The following is a 20,802-nucleotide window of genomic DNA, read 5'->3' on the forward strand; positions in this document are numbered from 1 at the left end:
GGGTTAGGGTTAACCCTATTTGAGCTCATGCTGATCAAATTGCCTTGCCATCAAACGCCAAACTGCTTTTAAAATCTAGGTGATAGGCAATAAAAATAAAAATACCTGGAATCATTATCTAGCTTTGTAAAACCAATAACAGTACAATTATATGCTTTATTGGTTCACAAGACAATGTAGGTTCCAAGAAAGACTAAACCTTTGTGCATTTGTTTTCTCTGTTTTATTTTGCAATGAAATAATGAAATGAAAACTATGGGGGATAAATTTGAGACTGTGCTTCCTTGTGCATCTGCGCTCTGCCCTAGGAATCTAACGTCTGTATTGCCTCAGTACTTCTCAACTGTCTGAGCAAATAGAATATAAGTATTAGGTAAGTAGAGAGTTCACACTCCCATTGAAAGAAGTGGAAAAAATAACCGCCACACAAGTCTGCTTACAAATATTACTTCTGGGTCAGTGAGTTGAGCAAAGAAAGTGAACATTCAGTAAAGAGAATCCACTTAAATGGTCAGAAATGCTTAAGTGTGATGAGAGGAAAGTGCTCAGGGGGGATTAAGGGGGAAGTTTGAAGTTCTGCAGACATGCTATAAGCCTCTCTCTTTTTTTACAGTTTTCAGAAAACATCAAGGGGAGATTCACGGGCCTAATGTACTGAACATAGTACACAAAGTTGTACAAAAAAAAAAAAAAAAAGAGGTTTTGTCAAGGGTGATATCGCTCACTCAATTTGAGTGTCTCAGCAGGAAGCAACAATTGTGTCGCCAAATTCTTTGGTTTAGGTCCAAATATATACATCCGGATCATGAAGAGAAACGATGAGTAAGGGCTACGGTTCGGCACTAATCTGGCTCTGTGTGCTTTTTCTGGTCTTCATCAGCGAAATGCAGATATGTCAGATAAACAGGAGTGCCTGCTCTAAAAGTGAAATACTGCTTTGAGTAGATGGGAAAATTGTTCGCAATAATGAGCAAATGTACATTAAATCCAGTAAGAGCTCCACAGGGCCTTAATTTGTGGGCAATAATTGGCTCACTTGGCTGATATCTGACCCAATATCCCATTAATACTAGCACACTGAAGCCTTTCGACATTGTGTTGCTGTATTCATTTGAATAATCTGGTAGGTTTCAAATAAAATGCAGTCTTATCTCTTCGTTTATCTACGTCTTGCACTATTCCACAAATACAGACAGTTTTGGTTTAATTTGTCTTAAAACCTGATTGAAAAATTGAACTAAATTATGTGTGTGTTGCTCCTAGCATTGACAAATTCAATTTATGCTATTTAACAGTAGCCTGTGCCATTATTCAGAGAACTGTGGACATTTCTTCTGTAAAAAAAAAAAAAGATGCTGCTGCTGAATTTTTCACCACAAACACAATTCCATTAAACTCTATCATACTGGAGCATGTTGAGATATTCTAGAGATATCTCAAAGCTCCACAAATCAAACCAAAACCACACTTAACCTCTATCACAAAAGGTTAAGCGTGGAAAATGTGTTTAAATAAAACCTTTGAATCACATCACTTTCCATTAATTTAGAAATACAAATTAAAGGACAGAGATTAAATGCACTTTACAAAATAAACTAAAATACCCGAATACTGATTTAAAATTCTCAAGGCAAAGTAAAAAAGCCAGACTTTTATTGCTTTATAGCTTGAATGTGTTCAGGACTGCCTCTGTTTATATGCACACCTAAATTTCTGTGTATCTGTGTACCTGAGCAGTGGGGCAGTGGACCACTCCAGTGTCCATTCAGTTGACAGGTGAGTGATGAGTCTCCTATTAGCTGGTGGTCTCCGAGGCATGAGTAGCGCACTGTGGATCCAAATGTAAACTTCTCCCCACTCATGACTGCGTGCGGAGGTATACCTGGATGACCACAGTCCACTTCTGCATGATAGAGAGGGAGGAGAAGGGCAATTATTAGCATGAAAAAATGGATGGGTGGATTTTTGTTGCATGCCTCAACACACCTGATGAAATCACTATTCACACGATTACCGGTGCCAGTGGGATTCTTTTTAAAAAAAACATTTTTTAACTATTTCATGAGAAACAGTTTAATAGAAGAGGAACCATTTTGACTGCATTATTTACCATTTCATTGAAATATCAAAATATCTAGTGAGCTGAGGTGGATGAAGCACATGCAGTGTATCATTGTGACACAGCCGGACATGAATGACGCCCTGTCAGAAGCAGCAGCTAGTCCAGGACACTTCTTTGATTTCTAATCTATAAGGAGTTCAGAGAAGCTTGTGTTGAAAATGCAGTCTGAGTAGATTAATGTGCCTTGGTGTGTAAAAGAGAAATTTATTTGCTTTCTGCACTGTCGTAATCATTTTTCATCTAAAAGTGATTTGATGCACAGACACACTGTGAGTACTGGGACAATTACAGATGTGTTTGTTGTTTGAGCTCTTTATGCTACAAGATAATCAATTTGAAAGAGATAAATGATACCAAGCTAAAATGCCAGGTTTAAGTTCATACAACATAAACACTGAAAGAAAGAGTTTGAATGATACAAATGAAGTCAAATGCTTTGATATACAGTTGTGCTCAGAAGTTTACATACATTCATCACAGGCATGAATATTGCAGTAATTTTAATTATGTGCTTTGAATGATTTTTTTGAACTGTTGTTTTTCCAGGGTGGAATGGTTGTACAGTATACATACATAATGACTTTAAAAACCAAAATTGGGTGTGCAAGTTTGAATTTATTTAGGATTTTTTATAATCCACACAGGGTATGAATACACGTCCAAGTATGTATATTCCATATTTGGTTTAAGTTCCTTTAGCAAGTTGCAGTTTGACCAGAAGCTCTTGTTAGCTATCAACAAGCTTCTGGTAGAAATGTGGCTGGATGTTTGACCACTCTTCTTTGCAGAACTGGTAAAGTTCATGACTTTCATAGCACAGATGTGGCTTTTAAGCAAAGTCTGGAGATTTTCAATAGGTTGAGGAAAACACCGAACTATGTCTACTTTTAAATTGCCTAGCTGTTGCTTTGAGGTGAAGTTGAGTAACTGCACTTTGTGCAATGTACCAGTACCAGTGGCAGCAAAACAACCCCAAAGTATGATGCTACCACCACCATGCTTGACAGTTGGTACAGTGTTCTCAGATTAGAAAGTCTCACTTTTACTCCTCTAGGAGGTATTTGTCATTCTGGTCAAATACCTCCTTCTTTGTCTCGTCTGACCATTCTTATGCTGCCAAAGACAAACTACTAAAGTTGAAAGAAATTGTGATGAGTGTATGTAATAGTCTGACCATAACCAGAGAACAACGTTGTGTATTTTCTAGTGATGTTTTTTCCAGGACTTTTTCTGCAGCTCCCTTTTGTTGTGGTCCTCAGGAAGCAGACTGCAAATCAATCAGGCTGAGACCAGGTGATTGTCTGAGTCAATCAGATATTTCTCATCTTCACCCTCCCTTGCTTTGCTGAAAGATTACATTTTTCTGAGTTTTTAAGCAACTGGCAAAATTGAAGCACATAGAAAGCTTTTTTACACCTTGGGATTTATCCTGTTGGTTCTACCATAAATATTAATAAATGTCAGTATGCTTATTCCAAAAACTACAAGAAATTTTCTTTCCCCTTTCTCTCATTTTCATAGAGGTGTACTTTTGTTTCATCAGTTCACAAAACGTTTTCCACCAGCTCTTCCAGTTTCTACTGTAAATTTTTGCCGACTACAATCTGGTATTCTGTTTTTCAGACTTACTAGAGCTTTGAATTTCAATCCTCTGAGGCTCTGCTCATGCAGGACAAATGGTTTTCTGGTTATTCAAAAGAATTGTACTCCTTGGTCTAATAGGTTCTTTGCCATTTTGTAGTATTCTTGTGACTACTCACTTTTCTGGATGTACCTATAACTGGCTGATCCATTTTCAGGATTATTGGCTGGCTATTATTAGCTTCTCTACTTTCTTTACTTGAATGATCACCTTTCATCCACCTCAACAGAATGGTAGTTCAACTCTGAGACATACAGCACCCAAGTAAAATTACTGACCACTTATCTACTTATTTTTGAATTGTTGCAATCAGCGCACTACGCCTCTGTGGCTATCTCTTTCAAACACTTCTTTCAATATTGAAGCACTGAAATTACAGGTGAGACATGACACTTTATTATATCATCTATTATTTTATTTCAGATTTAATGTGCCTAATGAGGCACAAACCCAATTGAATAAAAATTCCCGGTGCAGTGTAACAGAGTGGACACACTTCATATAAAACTCTCACTCTATGGATTTCAAGCCTAAAACCTAAAACCTGCTTTATCACTTTCCCTGCTACTTTATTCTTCTTCTGACCTTTATGCTTGTTTGTAGGAGCTATCATTTAATCAGCTTAGTCTCATAATGCAAAGTAAGATTCTGCAGTTTTGCAAAGCTAATTTCGTAACAAAGAGTCACTGATGCCTGGAGCAGTGAATAAACATTTGAGAGAGACACTCCTGTGTATCTCTTTAATTACTATTCTGTTTGATAAAATAAATGCTGCGCGTCATCTCTCTACCATGAAATGAAGTGCTTTTTGAGCCTGTGTGGAAAATGTGAAGGTTTACTTTGGATAATTTCGCTAGAAATAGGTCATTACTGCTGGCAGCCTCGTGCAGAAACAGAGTGCATGATGAACCAGGTGTTTGAGAGCCACATTACAACCTGGGATAACCCCTACAGTATATAGATGGTAGTTGCTGCAATTTAAGTGCTTGGTTTTGAGGGAACATTAACTATTGCCTGAACAACTGGCCCTGTGACAGCTTCTCAATTTCTCAGTTAGGCACAGTGTGCCATAACCATAAGCCACTAGGGCATCCCACATTACACAGATGCTCACAATCACACTGTTTAGCAACTTAAACTATCAAAACTCTAAGAAGCAAGAGGGAACACAGATAAAATTGGGTACACTTAGCTGAAAAAACTCATCTTTTCTCTATATGTTTTTAGTTGAGGCACTTGGAAGTTTCACATTAAATACAGAAGTTACTCTTGGCTGTGGCCTTATTCACAAGGGGTCACCACAGTGGGTAACTCCGTGTATTTGATTTGGTAGCTTTTTACACCATATGGCCTTCCTCACACAACCCCAAAGGAATTAGTGCGAAATACAAAAAAAGATCCTTAATTATCATTTCAATAATTAAATGACTTTATACTTTAAAACATGCCACTTTACCAATGCATTCCGGTAATGGTTTGTCCCACTGGCCCACCGGCTGGCAGGTGAGCACCGAGGAGCCGAAGAGGTAATATCCAGGGTTGCAATCGTAGAAGACGACGCTGCCGAATGTGAAGTTACCGTGCTCAATCTTACTTTCCCGGATCGAGTTGGCAGGAATACCTGGATCCGTGCAGTTAACCACTGCAAGAAAAAAAAACCCAGAAATGTAGTCATGCCCTGCTTCTTTCCTCAAGCAGATTGTTCATAATGGAAGAACGCAGACAGTCGAATATTGATAGCAGTCCAATTAATTTTTATTGCTTCAAGGATATTTCAGCCAAGATAATTTTAGCCAAATCACCGTTGGAGCTGCATAGCTGAATAAATACTTGTTGAACTAAATGTTGAAAAAAGGGCGTTTTGCCCTTTCCAAATACTCCTGTTGCCCTGAGTGAAATCGTATTACGCCTGTTTATGGATTCAATTTATAATCTTTATCCTTTTCATCATAAGTGTGCTGTAATCATGTAGTAATGGCTCCTGGCAAACCTTTCACACACATCCTTTAATGATCCTTTTTCGAAGATCATGTAAATAATCTTTGGATGCACATCTTTTGACGACTGTAATATTTACATAAGCCAAAGTTAATATTCATTTCTTGGCAACATCTCCATCTTGAATATGTATGATCTCTGTACATGTGGTTGCTATGGCACTGAGATGTGTATAATCATGCCAACGCACTGCAGGAGATGAATTATAACATGCAGTCATTCTTAATTAAACTATAATACCACACTTTACACAGCTAATTCACAGTGACGGTTTCGTCATAGGCAAGGCAAGGCAAGGCAAGTTTATTTGTATAGCACAATTCAACAACAAGGTGATTCAAAGTGCTTTACAGAGACATTAGAAACAAGAACAAATAAAAAGCATGATTTAAAATTGAATAAAACAAGCAAATAAACTAACTAACTAATTAACAAACAAACAAACAAACAAACAAAACAGTATATAAAATCAAAACAGATAAAATCAGAACAGTAGATAAAATCAGTAGTTAAATGTAAGTTTTGAAATTTAAGCTTAAAGTGTGGATTTGGTGCTTTATTCAAATGCAGCTGAGAACAGGTGAGTCTTCAACCTGGATTTAAATAAACTGAGTGTTTCAGCTGATCTGAGGCTTTCTGGGAGTTTGTTCCAGATATAAGGAGCATAAAAGCTGAATGCAGCTTCTCCGTGTCTGGTTCTGACTCTGGGAACTGATAAAAGACCGGATCCAGATGACCTGAGGGATCTGGATGGTTCATACTGGGTCAGGAGGTCATTGATGTATTTTGGTCCTAAACCATTCAGAGCTTTATAGGCCAGCATCAGAACTTTAAAGTCTATCCTCTGACGGACAGGCAGCCAGTGTAAGGACCTCAGAGCTGGACTGATGTGGTCCACTTTTTTGGTCTTAGTGAGGACTCGAGCAGCAGAGTTCTGAATGAGCTGTAGTTGTCTGACTGATTTTTTAGGATGAATGTGTAATGTGTTTCCTGGTTCTTTTGCCTATATTGGATCTACCGTGGTCACGAATTCTGTGAGTGTGAGCCGTATTTCATGAACATCTATTTTACTTTAACATGTCACTGAGTGTTACATCAACACATTCTTATTTTGCAGCAGTTTAACTCTTCCCGGGTCTCATCACTCGGGCTGCTTCTGGAAGACGTGAAGTCTTTTTGTCTTTTGGTTGGAGCTTGGTTTCCGTAATCGCTGCCTCTCAGTATGCTCACATGTGAGTTAATAATAGAACTGTTGATGTGACCTAATCACTGGCTTTTTCTGTTTGTTCTGCAAACATGAAGACAAGAGAGCACAGACTATATTTGGCATTGTCAATAATAATTTCACCTAACGCTTGAAAAAAAAACCCCCAAAAACACACTGTCACAAATCCACAAGCATCTATTTTGGAAGCAGTTACAGTTACAGTCCCTAAAACCACACTGCTGACAAGACGGTTCACTCAACTGAATGTAGACGAGGGTGAAATTAAGTCCAAAGCAACATCAAGGTTAATCAATAATGCAAATGCGACAAAGCTGGCATAATGTGAGAAAATTTTAGTGGGAACAAACAAGCGGATTTTGACAAAGGGAGTCATGACAGTTTAATATCATCTCACTCTATCTTTCACCAGTTCCATCTCTGCAGTGCCATTTGGAGTAATGAAAACTGTGGCTCTTCATATCTAATTGCCAACAAAAAGCATGCCAAGAGGAGAGGTATTTTTAAATGGGCAAAGTCTGGCAAATCTAGTTTTGGTCCACTAGGTAGGAGACCAATTAAAACAACAGTGGATACTACTTAGATGCATTTCTCTAATTTGATGAATTCATGATGTGTTTTCTATCTTCTTTTCTGTGAATTTTTAAACTAGTTTACACCATTTAGTACCTATTTACACCGAAACAAAGATTCTTCTTGGAAGCAGAACACATTGCTAATGAGCCTAACACAGGCAAACTACAAACAAACAAAAAAACAACCTGACACACCCAATAAGATCTCTCCCACTGATTGCAGTCTGAGCTTTTTTGCCTTCAAAATAATCTCTCCCTGCAGCGCGGGGAGAAACTAGCTGTAAAACCGTAGAAACAATTTCCCAATTATAGTCCTCTTACCATACATTCTGCTGTAAGCTCATTATTGCTGTTTCTCTTCTTTTTTTTGCTCTGAGGCTTAGGCTCCAGATGTTGCCGCCTAATGCTCTGCCCAGAGAGCGGAACAGGTAGGATCTGCTCTCATTCAGATCAATAGATGTCTGAGCTCCTCCTCTACCCATTCTGCTTGTTTCTCCATTGCCTGTGCTGCTGCAAGCTGGCTGCTGATTGCTGAATGATCATGATACATCTGCTGGCTGCTGAATTCTTGTGGTTTTCCCTGCTTCAGACCTGAATAATCACAAAGCTCCTGCAGAAGCTAGTGGGACCAGGCTGTATTCCATTTCAGCTTACTGGCAGCTGCCTGTTCAAATGATAAACCTTCTAGCCTCTGTTCTATGAAAAAATTAAGAAATTTTCTTTTGCATGTATATGCTGCAGGTGTTCTGTGGCTGGACCTTACCCCTGCAAGTTGGCGGCTGGTGGCTCCACTGACGGTTGGCCTGGCACTGAGCTGTGGAGGGTCCTTCCAAGGTGTAACCTTTGTTGCAGGAGAAGTGCACCACATCATTGTAGTTGAAGCCATCGCCTGTGGTGCGGCCATAGATAGGGCTACCAGGGTGGCCACATGTGACAGCTTGAGTTGAAGCACATCACCCAGGTAACATGACAACAGCAGGCGTGAAAGAGGAAAATGACAAATAAAAGGCAGCAAAGAAGGGTTACAAAGAAAATGGAAAGGAGAGGAGGTGAGACAAATACAAAGTGGGTGGGAAAACAGAGAGAATAAGGTAGAGAGAGAAAATTCAATAAGAATGATCGAGGTCATGTACAGTGACACCTATCACAGAAGAGTCATTATCATACAATGAACCTCGGAGGGCAACGGGGGAATTAGAAGTCAAGACATGATCTCCACTGTGAAAGGGCAAACAGCACATTTTAGAGCATCAATAGGCGAATCAGAGATTGAAACAAATTACAAGGTTACGTATCGACTAAGGACTGATTTCTGTGTTTGCCAAATAAGAAGTGGAGTAAGACACTCTCAGCTTTGGAACAGAATTATTACTTTATAGAAATATGTTATATCTTAATGGATGCTACAGCAAATCTTTGTTTATTGATCTGTGTTCAACAGTACAATTAAATCATTGTGTTTTTGGCTAAACATGTCATGCAAATATATATATTTGCTATTCCTTATAAAATAATCAAATTAAATCCTTATTATTTAAAAAAAGGAGAAAAAACCAAATGGACTTAGAATAAAATATTCATTTAATTGCATTGCATTAATTTCCCCTGTGCAGGAACGCCTTCTTCTGTCATATTTCTAAACAACATGGGTCAGCAGAGGAGCCGATGAGACACATTTGAGCGTTTCACCATAGACAGGATAGCTTGTAAGGAGCCGCCTGCACATCCACCAAGGTTTTATTCATTTGACTATATTGTGCTCAAATTTTCATGCAAACAATGCCTGCCATGCCTGCGACAAGCAATCAACACTGAGGCAGGAGGCTGTGTTGTCAGACACTCACGTGAATTAAACGCAAAGAAACCTGTCCATCTGAATTCAGATTTACACCCCCAAATAAATATATATATATATATATATATATACATATATATATATATATATATATATATATATATATATATATATATATATATATATATATATATATATATATATATATATATATACATATATTTAAATTGCAATCAAACACGATTGTGTTAGAGTACTTACGGATACACACTGGCAGATGTCCAGACCAGCTGTGGTCTTGCTGACAGATTCGTACTGAGGAGCCAATGAGCCTAAATCCAGGGTTGCACTGGTAAACCACCGTGTCTCTGTAACCATAGTTTTCTCCAATCACCTGTCCATTCACAATCTGCTCTGGAACGCCACAATGACCGGCTGTAGGGTGGTGGAAAAAAGAATACAATAAATATGTTTATTAAATATTTACACATCTTTCTCAGACAGACCAATCGATTCTTCAGCATCAGTCATAGAGATTTATAAAACTCTGATAATAAGGAGGCTCAGTTTTTGCTTTTCCTCAATCATTCATGTGGTGCTTCAGTGCTCGAGTTCAACTTTCTATCATTTGTATGTGTTGGAGAATGAAAAGCCTCAAGTGGCTCCCGCTGAACTGACAAATGATAGCTGCAGGGTGGAAACACGATTTTAATTGTGTTACCATGTTTGAATAACTTTAACAACACTATCATAAAACGACACGACTAAATTGGTCTTTTTAAAGATCTTGGAATTATACTGTGGTCCAACAAAACCAGTTAGAGTATTAGCTAAACATATTGGAATTTGGAAAGCATTTTTCAGCTCATTATCTCTGAGTTTCCATTTCTAAATTTGTATAATCAGCTGCACTTGTAGTGATAACTTTGCCGTCCTCATCGACAGTAGACAGAGAAACGCATGTGAAACTTAAAATCTGCGCAATATACTCATGCACATAATCGTATTACTTTCAGCTACAATAAATCCCTTTCAGAGAGCAGGAATCTTGCTGAGATTTGCATTGCCACTTAAAACCTGGGATATTGCCCCTGACTGTGAGTCTGATTTCCCTAATTCACTCCTGCACCCAGAAGCTCAGCCGAGCATTTTATTATCACACTCTATTTGAGAGCAGCCAGATTCTGTGAAGATCGTGCTGAAGTAGGCAACTATCCCGAAAGGTCCCTGGCTATGTTAACCCTGTCAGTCATATCGCTAAACAAGCTAAAGGTGCCCTCCTTCTAATGAACTGAACCAATCTTGAGCTGAGCTGGGACCGCTCTGCAACTCTGCCGCTAACTGACTAATATAATACATCTGTGAGGCAAATATTCACATTCTGCTGTTGGGCAGGACTGAATGTACAGAGCTGTGATGAGCCATGCTAAGCTAAGCAGTAGCATGCTGTCCCTGTTTATACAAATTCTACTAGTGCAGCTTAGCAAGTGTTTTACATTTTGACAGAAGCTGTGGCTCTTCAGCTGCTCTCACGTTTCAAGTTTCACAAGGACAGGATTTACTTTATACTCTACAGAAACCTGCTCCAAGCACTTTTAACAAAGGTATTTGATAAAAGTGCTTGCACATATGCCTTAGAGACCATCTTCTAATGGGATCACACCATAACAAATCCATCAATACAGTGCTGTGCAAAAGTCCTGAGCCAAACCTAATATCTTTATATTTTGCTTTTGAAGACTCAGAGTTTCTTGTAATGTTTGAAGTGGTCTTGAGCAAGTAGTTTTCCAGGTTTTCTGAAGGTCTTTTAAAGTTTTACTTTGGACACATTTTCAGCCCAGTCCTTGGACCTGACCATTTTCAGAGGGATGGGTTTTTTTTTCTTCTTAATCCATTTAACATTGACCTGTGACTTATCCAAAAAAAGCACCAAACTTAAGTGATGAACCAGTGTTGTGGGTACGCATAACATAACTTATCAAAGAACCAATCTTAAATTGCATCTTTAGGCACCGTGTTACTAGCAGTCTATTAGAAAAACACAACATTTCTTCCCATTTCCTTAACAGAATCTATAAACAATAAAAGTGAAAAAGAACACAGTTTGATTGTATTTTTCAACCAACAAAGTGATTCCCAAAGCTATTAATCAAAAACCCGCAAAAAATGCACCTCCTTAAGAAATCAGGAAAAAAATCCAAGACCTGAAAAAGGACCTGAGTGTTGCATATAGCCCTTCAGTTGATCCTTCTACTGTTTGCAAAACCTTCATCAGAAATGAAGTGGCTGTCAGGAAGCCACAAAACAAAGAGCAAAGGCTTAGGTATACCTTACTTGGCATTTTCTATTCGAAGCTGCTTAATTTTTCAGAATGAGACTGATCAACAAACACACTGCTAATGCAGTAAAAGCATACCTGGATAGAAAAACACACAGTGGAACGCTATCAGAAGCCCGGAGAACTACTCCTGAAGACTATTCAAAGAAATGACAAGAAAGCATGCCTAACAGAGTTCAGACTATGATGAAGAATAATAATGGATTGGATTTATATAGCGCTCTTCAAGGCACCCAAAGCGCTTTACAATACCACTATTCATTCACTCTCACATTCATACACTGGTGGAAGCAGCTACAGTTGTAGCCACAGCTGCCCTGGGGGAGACTGACAGAAGCGAGACTGCCATATCGCGCCATCGGCCCCTCTGGCCAACACCAGTAGGCAAGTAGGGTAAAGTGTCTTGCCCAAGGACACAACGACCAGGACAGAGAGCCCAGGGATCGAACCGGCGACCTTCCGGTTACAGATGCGATTCCCAACCCCCTGAGCCACGGTCGCACGAATAAAGGTGATCATACCAAATATTCACTTTTAAGCTCACTAGAATTGTACAATCTCTGTTTTTGCCCCATGTATGTTTTACATATTTAATTAAATCACTACACCCATTTTCAATTTCATTGCAAAATGTAAAGAAACTCAAGACTTCTCAAGGCAACACTGTACACTGACATTTATCCCTTGAGTATCTACCGATCACTCGGATCATACTTTAACTGTTGAACTCAACTACAGTTATCTATTTGTTCCACCTTGCACTGTTACTCTGTTCTGGTATCAGCGTCTTCACAGACTAACACGCAGACTCACAAAGTTAATATATTTTTCCAGATACACCATCGTTGGTAGTAAAAAGCTAATTTGACCTCATAATCTCTACAAGGTCTGAAACAGTCTGATGTGTTCCAGTGGCATCACTGAGTCGCAGCATGATGACAAACATGGTATCATCAATGATATCGTCTTAATGCTTTACATTTTTTTGCCAAACACACTTGGCAACAGAGGCAATTATAGCCACCCTCTGCTTCCCCATCTGGTTCTATTCTGGACATGTTTGCCCAATCAAAAAAAAGAAAAAAAAAAGAAAAAACCCAGCTCATACTCTGCCAAAGCAGAGTGCCAGCAGTTTTTGACCTAGGTCAAGGATGTGCTTAAAAAGTTAAAGACAACATGTAAACCTGGCTTACCCAGGCACTGAGTCTCCATTCCACTCCAAAGGCCAGACAGGAGACACTCTCTAACTGTAGATCCAGTTAAAACATAGCCAGGGTTACAGCTGAAAATGGCTGATGCTCCGAAGGTAGTTTGGGTCCCAATTTTCTTCCCATTAGGAGGAGTGGGAAGATCGCCACAGGAAATGACTGCAAAGAGATGAAGAGTAAGGAGGAAAAGAAAAGGAAGAGCAAAAAGATGAAGGAGGCACCGGGAGAATGAGCAAGAGAGAACAAGAATAAAGAGATAGAAGTTGGCTTACATCTTCAGAGTCAATGGGAGAGCACAGTCATTTACGCCCATCTTGCCAACCTTAATGCGTTAAAAGAGTGACCTGTACCATTTCATGGGGAGGATAATAATGGTTTGCCTTTGTCCCACCATCTTTCATCATGTTGGCTAGCATCACCTTTTCACGTTACACTACCCATTCAGCTTTTAGCTTCTCTAAAAGTAGTTCCCATGGCAGCGATGAAAAGCTTTTATTTCCGATTCTCGTAATAAACAATATCTAACCTAAGCTGAGACAGCAATAGGTGAGGAGCACAAAAGTGAGTCTTTGAGCTGGTGATTAACTGAGCTGTGAATAAGGTATTCATTCTTCAAGTCTCGTAACCCCCACATTCTATGAATCTAGTGTACTCAAGGCAAGGCGGGACATGGATTTTTCAATTTGGCTCAATGACAATGTTAAAATGCTTTCTATTCCATTTATTCAATGAATCGACAGACGTGCTCAGCGAGTTTGTGAAGTGGCATTTCGTGCTACGTGTCTGTCCGATGAATGTCTTTTTTACAAGATAATGCGAGAATGAACCACAGGAAAGCGGAGTTAATTTCTGGGAATATTATTCTTTTGGCTCAGTTCTACGTTTATCCCGTTTCATTTTTTCCTTTCCCCACTTATGAATTTGTGAGATGCACAAGCGCTGCATATTTTGTGTTGCTGCAACCAAAGTCACTCACTTCTACACCGAGGCCTCTCGTTCCTCCAGCTCCACACTCCGTTTGCGAGGCACTGGATGTGGGCGGGGCCCACACGATAGTATCCAGGGTTGCAGGTGAAGATTATTTTCGTCCCATACTCATAGTGCGAGCCATTGACAATCCTCCATTTCCCGTGATCGAGGGAAAACGGGCTAAGACTGGGGCACGGCATCACTGAAAAAAAATAATAAAATAAGAATTATTTTATGGGCAGTTACTACGGGAGTTTTGGATTATTCCAATGGATTGACTTTTGTATAATTTTTTTATCCCTTATGCACACACCGCAAAGCAGCAGCATAAACTAATCCATGTGTTGCAGTTATACAAATGTTCTTCCACAACAAAGCTATTTATGAATTGGCACTTTCTAAAACCAAATGAGTTTCAAAACAAACTCTGTTTCCCTTTTCACTGTGAGACACATATACAGCAGGGAATAAACAGTGGTCTCAACAGAAAACAATGCTGTCAATCACTCCCTGCGCTGACTTTCAAACTTGGAGGAGTTGCACTGGCATGTGAAAAGACTTACCCAGCGCCAGCTGCAGAGATCCTTTCAAGCATTATTCCCCCTTTCGTCCATGCATCTTATCATGATCCAACAAGTTGGGATTTTTGTAAGGAAACTGCAACTTGCATGTTTTTATGACAGCAGTCCTTATTACATTAACTCCTTCCATTGCCGTCCAATTTTGGAGAAACCTGTTTTGATATTTTACCTGCTGTTCAGACGATCTCAAACTCCAACTTGTACTGCCTCCAATTAAAGAACAAAAAACCCCAAACTGTGTCTAATAGCTTTATCTTCTTTTGGCTCTCATATATTTGGCCACCTTTGAGTGGAGGCAACAGACAATATGAAAATTTTTAAATGTTTTTATGAACAGAAAAAAAAAAATCCTGCAAGGTTTTTTTTGCAACCTCATTTCTCCAAATCACTATTTTCTCCTCTGCGCTCCCCTCCCCTTCCATCTTTCCAAGGCTTCCTCTCTACTCACCAAAGCATCGGGGTATCTTGTTGTGATTGCTCCAGGTGCCGTCTGGCTGGCAGACTGTGGTCGTCAGCTCTTTGGAGAGCCGGTAACCGCCGTTACAGAAGTAGGTCGCCCGTGTGCCGACGGAGTAATCAGCAGTGAGCACACCTCCGTTCGCTGGCGCATTGGGCACACCGCATGACACAGCTGCAGGCAGCAAGAGGACAATGGTCGACCCACATGTTTATGCACAGTACAAGAGACATACTAGATAGATGCCTGGTGAACACAGGTATGGTAGGCATTCATATATAATCACTATTTTTCAGTTTTGCAAAGAAAAATATATATGTTTGTGCTCCCACCAGTGCAACCTCTTTGTGGTGCACTAACTGTGTGGAATTTTAATTTATTGTTACATTTTTATTAGCTTTTCGAAGGGTGACAGCCTTAATATGTAGGAGTCCAAAAGAAAGAATTTAACATTTAGTACTCAGAAGGTTCCACACCTACCCAGTGTACATTAGAATTATAATGTAAGAACCCTTGTGGTACACTGACACTTAAATTATTTGATTGATGTGCATATTATAGACCTCTTAATGCACAAGACTGTACTTTCACTTGGCAGAAATCAAAGAAATTAGGAATGACCACTTGTGGAAAATTGCATTCGGCTGTCTCAGAGTGAAAGTATTCATACTGCAGGGAGGTTATGAAAATTGAAGTCCCACATAAATATTGCACTGTTCTTATAAGAAGGTATTCAAGAAAGAAGTCATCTGAATGACCAAACAGCTATTCAATTACCGGTATGCCAAATTATACAAAAGTACTTAATAATTAAAACCTCTTATTTTCACTGTGACTCAGTGGGGAATCTAAAAACACACTAATGATGTATAACAAAGTCATTAAAATGACAAGTGCAACCAAAAAAGTGACTGGTTCCAACACCAACTGTTCCTGACATGCAGGCGTACTCGAATGTGCCGAAAAACTTCTGCACAGCATTGTGTCCTTGGAAGTAAGTGCAATGTTAAACTTGCACAGAGCTCAGACCAAACAAAACACTTGAAGAAAGAGACTTTAAGGTGCTCATCATTGGGTCGGACACACTGAACTGAGCCAGGAAACCTAACATCTGAAGGGCCGAACTAAACAGAAACGGTTATGCAAAGACACATATCTAACCACAGAGCTGCGATGATAATTGCATACTGTGAAGCATCAAAGGTAGGAATCTGCCAACGTGGCATGGAGCCATTACAATGCCCGTCAACACCGTGCGAGATAATCAATTGACATTCATCTGAGTACTGCTTAGTTGTAACTTGGCGGATACTAATCAAAACAACTAAAAAGTTTTCCACACTGCAGATGAAAAATGTTGGTGTTTGAAGTGCGATGATCAAAGCTTAGGTGGTTAAAGGGCCTGGTAATTATTTTGAGCCTTTGCTCTTTCTATGAGCAAAACTGATGGATTAATACACCGTGGATTCTCCGAGGTATCCTGCTTCAGACAGAATGAAAGCTTGAACATGCTGTAATGTGATCTTGGCCACTGCATAAAATAACAGATGGACAACATCTGTATGAATGTATCAGTTCATCTGCAGCCAAAGTTGAGTTTGTGCTTTGGAAAAGCGGTGTGCAATTAACAAACTGATGGAATCAATCACACGTGTGAAGTGTTTTTAAATCATTTAAAGTACATGACATACATATTTTCATTTCACTGCATCTTGATGAAATGCAATTGAGCACACCATCTGTTGATATTAATGCTGCCTGAGCATGTGTATATGTGTGTGTCTGTGCTAGCGCATGCAATCATGTGCACGTAAATGCACATATTCCACGTATGCACGCTGAAGAACCCAATTAGTTGAGTAAGGCAGAACAGCAGAGGACATTGCATCCTAATGGCAAGTTAGCCAAAGTAATTTGAAGAAGTGGAAATTGACAGAAGAAGGGAGGATTGATTTCTTTTTCCTTTCCACCTGACAGGACTCTGGGCTCTCAATCAGCCTGGTTTCAGTTCAGCTGCTAACAACACAGGAAGAGGGCTTGGGCTCAGACACTTAGGTGCTTTAAGCGCCTGCCTGCCTGGCTGTTGAGACTAAGGGTACAGAGGCAGTGACCAGAAGAATGGGTAGAGAGGCAGGCTAAAGGAGGAAATAAAAGCATGCCAGAGCCAATGAGCTCACCTTGACATGCAGGAACTGGCGCGTCCCAGGCGTAGTAGCCATAGGTGGTCTTCTTGCACACAGCTGTGCCCTTTCCAATGAGCTTGTACCCCCTGTCGCAGGCCCAGCGCACCACGCTGTTTAGATGACCCCCGGTCTGGCTCACTACAAAGCCATGTTGTGGAGAGTCTGGAGTACTGCAGTACATGGCTATGATAGAGGAGAAAGCAGGGGAGGGGAAGTGGGGAAAAAAAGAGCAAAGGCAAATAGAAGAGAGAGCCAAGAAAGAAGGCGAGGATGAAGTCGAAGAAAGAAAAGAGAGAGAAGGGTAAATAAAGAAGAGGAAAGGATGAGAGGCATTAGCAAAGCACCTCTAGAGAAAAACTGATGAACATTTTTCGTTACAGCGAGGCTCCATTTTCAATGCAGAACAATAATGAGGGGGGAACCGCCCGAGGAGTGTCACGTCTATTTAGAACTTGGGCTATGCACCACGCAGCAAAGGAAGCCCTCACCTATCACATTATTACCATCCCATTTTGGCTTATGGGCATGCACATATTCAATTTGCTTTTAACACATGCAGCGTTGGTGCATTCTGCATTTGTTCCCATCGCCTTCCTTCCTCCGATCTTACAGTCCATTGAACACAAAAAGGTAAATTCGATTTCTCGAATATGACCATCTCGTGGCCCATGTGACGTAAAAAGCTGTGGGAGGGAGGGCTGCGTGCTTCAAAAAACGCTGTCAACCATTCCCTCAAATCAACATGACTTGGCGATAGCAGGGATTTAAGACGAAAGGACACATGCTGGAGTTTGAGTCAGTTCCCATTAAAGTCAATCAAGTCAAGGAGGAGCTTTCCTTACAAAATTCATCACACCAACTTGCTTTCACAGGAACACTCTCGTGCATTAAAGTTAATGGACAGACACCATGAAAAATGAATGTCTTTTGTGCTTTTTTTGTGTTGTTATTGATGCATTTCAAATGAAAGAAAAGATCGCTATGCTGCTCTTGCTTAGCAGCACTTGCTTTATTAAAGAGCTAATTAAGAATTCAAGCCTTTTGTAATTTTAGACATGCAAAGCTGCATGCCGCCCTTTAGTGACTGGTTTCCAGCCTCGTGCTTTTTTTCCCCGTGAGCGCCTATTGCGAGCTATTACCTGTAGAAATTGTTTTTGTAAACTGACTGCATATTAAAAAAAATAAATAAATCAATAGAAAACACAGCACACAGTGATAAAAATCCTTGGGTCATATTGTATTCACGGCCATTTCAAGTAGCTACAGCTGAGGTTCATACACATCTGTCTCTGTTTAGTGTTATTACATTTTCAACTGTCCAAATTGTAGACCCATAGCTCTTATCACTCGTCTGCAGGTCAACATAAAATAAAACCAAATAGCATAGTAAAAAAATAGAGAATGATTATAAACTGGATACATACTTTGATACTCACCCACATATCTGATGTGGAAGCCGCGGCGGTTGGTGCCATGGTCGGAGGACCAGCGCAGGAGGAGCTGGTGGCCTGTGGTGTTCAGGCTGAAGGGTGTTTCAATATCACCACTGAGTGATGAGAGGCTCTGACTGTAGATGTTGGGACCTAAAGGCAATGACAAACAGCATGTGTGCTAGTGGCTGATGTTCTATTAGGCGATTGCCTGTTTATAATTTCAGTAATTTATTAAAAAACAAAAGAACACAAAGTTTTTTACCCACCATCAAAAATTTCCAAGATGTCAAACTCTTTTTCTGTCTGGAAGAGTTCAAAGTGCAAAGTGATGTTGTAGCCCTTCTCCACGTTGATCAGCCAGGAGCACATCTGAAGATTGGGGTAGTTATCAGGATAGCCCGGGCTTAAGATTACTCCTGTTGAGTCAAAACGGACCTCGTGGGCCGGGCATTGGACTGGTGGGAACAGAAACAAAATAAAGGTGAGATTGTTGGAGGAAAAAGAATTGGCAGAGAAAATGAGAAGAAGCAACAGAGGGTGGAAGGAAGATGAAAAGTAGCGGCAGAAAACGAGAGGCAGAGGAAAAAATTAGAGATGCAGTAAGACATGGATGAAGGGAAGATAGAGATGCTTCACTGTGACAGTAGAAATGATATTGTAAAAATAAGTAGTCCTGAAACAATTACATTTGAGCCAGAGTGATATTGCACCTTAGGGGTGAGCTTGTGAGTCTGCCGTTGTCACCAGGCTCCCCTGATATCAATCCATCAAATAATACTCAGCAGGTGAGACAGCTAACTTTGTATGGAAAAATGGTGTGTGTGTGTGTGTGTGCGTGCGTGCGTGCGTGCGTGCGTGCGTGCGTGCGTGTGTAGGATTTCGTGTGTGTATCAGGTCAGAACGTTCCCTTCATTTCCTGTTGGCTGGCATGTCTGAAATAATGACAGTCCTGTTTCTCTCTTTTCCTTTTCTCTGAGTAACAGAAGTTTCTCTTCTGGGCCACTAGTGAAGAAACATGATGCATACGAAAGGTTAATGCAAACGACTGTTCCAGATGAAAAGGTCATTGGAAAGCATCGGACATACAACAGAAGCAGAGAATTGTAACACAAAGCAGTATGAATATTCCCACTGGTGACTCATTGTTAAAGTTTCAACTGGCTGAACTGCAATAGCCTTCGGCTCAAAGATAACAGGCACATATGATCCCAAAAAGAGCTTAAGCCAGTTATTTTCAACGAAACAATACATTTCTTTAAAAAAAAAAAGAGCTCTCTGTGGGCACAAAGTTCAAGAAGAATTTCTCCATAAATCATCTGAACAACACATATATTAAATGTGTAAATATTTGTACACAGCTAAATCAATATTCATAAATACACTGATGGTATTCATTAGGGTGGCATCAAATCTCAGTACAATCTATTCCGAAAATAAATGAACATAAAAAATTATTGTGAACTAGCAGTCTTTCTTCACTACTATTCTTTGGCTGTTTATAAGACACAGAATCTATATGGTTCTATATTTTTGTTATTTCCTGTTGTGTTTTGGAATATTCTTTCATTTTAACGCATCCTACTTAGCTTAGCGTGGTATATTTATGTGCGCTCTAATAGGCAAAGACAAAGAGCAATGTGTAAATGAATTACTTTAAAAATGTACAACAAGTAGATTGGAATGACATAAAAGCATGCGTTTTGTTTTACAGGGCACAAAAGCATAACTACAAAACCACGGCTCCCACAAGCACTTATTTTTCTCCTCACACCCAGAATGCTAATGTGAACTAAGGGCACATTGCACAGTAGTGGGTGGTGAGTCAGGACAAAGGTCAATCAGTCATATTTGGTCTGTTTTCTATTTACAGTTCATTACAAACAGCTATTTAAAAACCTCTGAAGAATGCACACTTCAAAAAGAAATAACACTGAATACATTTCTATACAGTTAAGTCTGTAGTGCTCCATTTTAACATAAGAGTTATGACTCTCGCTGGAAATATGGAGTTCAATGGGGTCTTTAGTTGATGCAGTTACATCAATTCCTGGTACTATTTGCTCAGCAGCAGCCTCTGCTTTACTGATACCAGTGGTATACTTGTTACAGAGCCTTCACAGTTCCAGGAAAATGATAAAAAACAATTGTTATAAGCAATTTGCTAATTTCAATTCTACAACTTCTTCCTACTGACTACTCTGGAGTTACTAGCCCGAAAACTGTTCATACACTGCACAAATTCCCATTTGCCTCTGGCATTTCCACATGTTGGAGCG

The 20,802-nt window shown here is 39.8% G+C and overlaps 1 protein-coding gene across 10 annotated transcripts in view; it reads right to left on the reverse strand.

The window, feature by feature from the left end:
- Positions 1–20,802, reverse strand: part of LOC308404971 (CUB and sushi domain-containing protein 3-like) — a 251,895-nt gene that overhangs the window by 41,240 nt on the left and 189,853 nt on the right. For 9 of the 10 annotated variants that reach the window (XR_013973240.1, XM_080895307.1, XM_080895306.1 and 6 more), the window contains 10 exons: positions 18,793–18,981; positions 18,518–18,676; positions 17,088–17,276; positions 14,902–15,084; positions 13,880–14,074; positions 12,889–13,062; positions 9,619–9,792; positions 8,326–8,499; positions 5,221–5,406; positions 1,730–1,903 (listed from right to left, as the gene is read on the reverse strand). Coding sequence is in view for 9 of the 10 variants with exons in the window: in XM_080895307.1 (XP_080751433.1) it covers positions 1,730–1,903; positions 5,221–5,406; positions 8,326–8,499; positions 9,619–9,792; positions 12,889–13,062; positions 13,880–14,074; positions 14,902–15,084; positions 17,088–17,276; positions 18,518–18,676; positions 18,793–18,981 (1,797 nt within the window). In the remaining variant the exon portion in view is untranslated. The remainder of the gene's footprint in view (positions 1–1,729; positions 1,904–5,220; positions 5,407–8,325; positions 8,500–9,618; positions 9,793–12,888; positions 13,063–13,879; positions 14,075–14,901; positions 15,085–17,087; positions 17,277–18,517; positions 18,677–18,792; positions 18,982–20,802) is intronic. The other variant, XM_080895305.1, reaches the window with a different exon arrangement.

The sequence above is a fragment of the Rhamphochromis sp. 'chilingali' genome (genome assembly GCF_963969265.1).
Source record: "Rhamphochromis sp. 'chilingali' genome assembly, chromosome: 11".
NCBI classification, from domain to species: Eukaryota; Metazoa; Chordata; class Actinopteri; order Cichliformes; family Cichlidae; genus Rhamphochromis; species Rhamphochromis sp. 'chilingali'.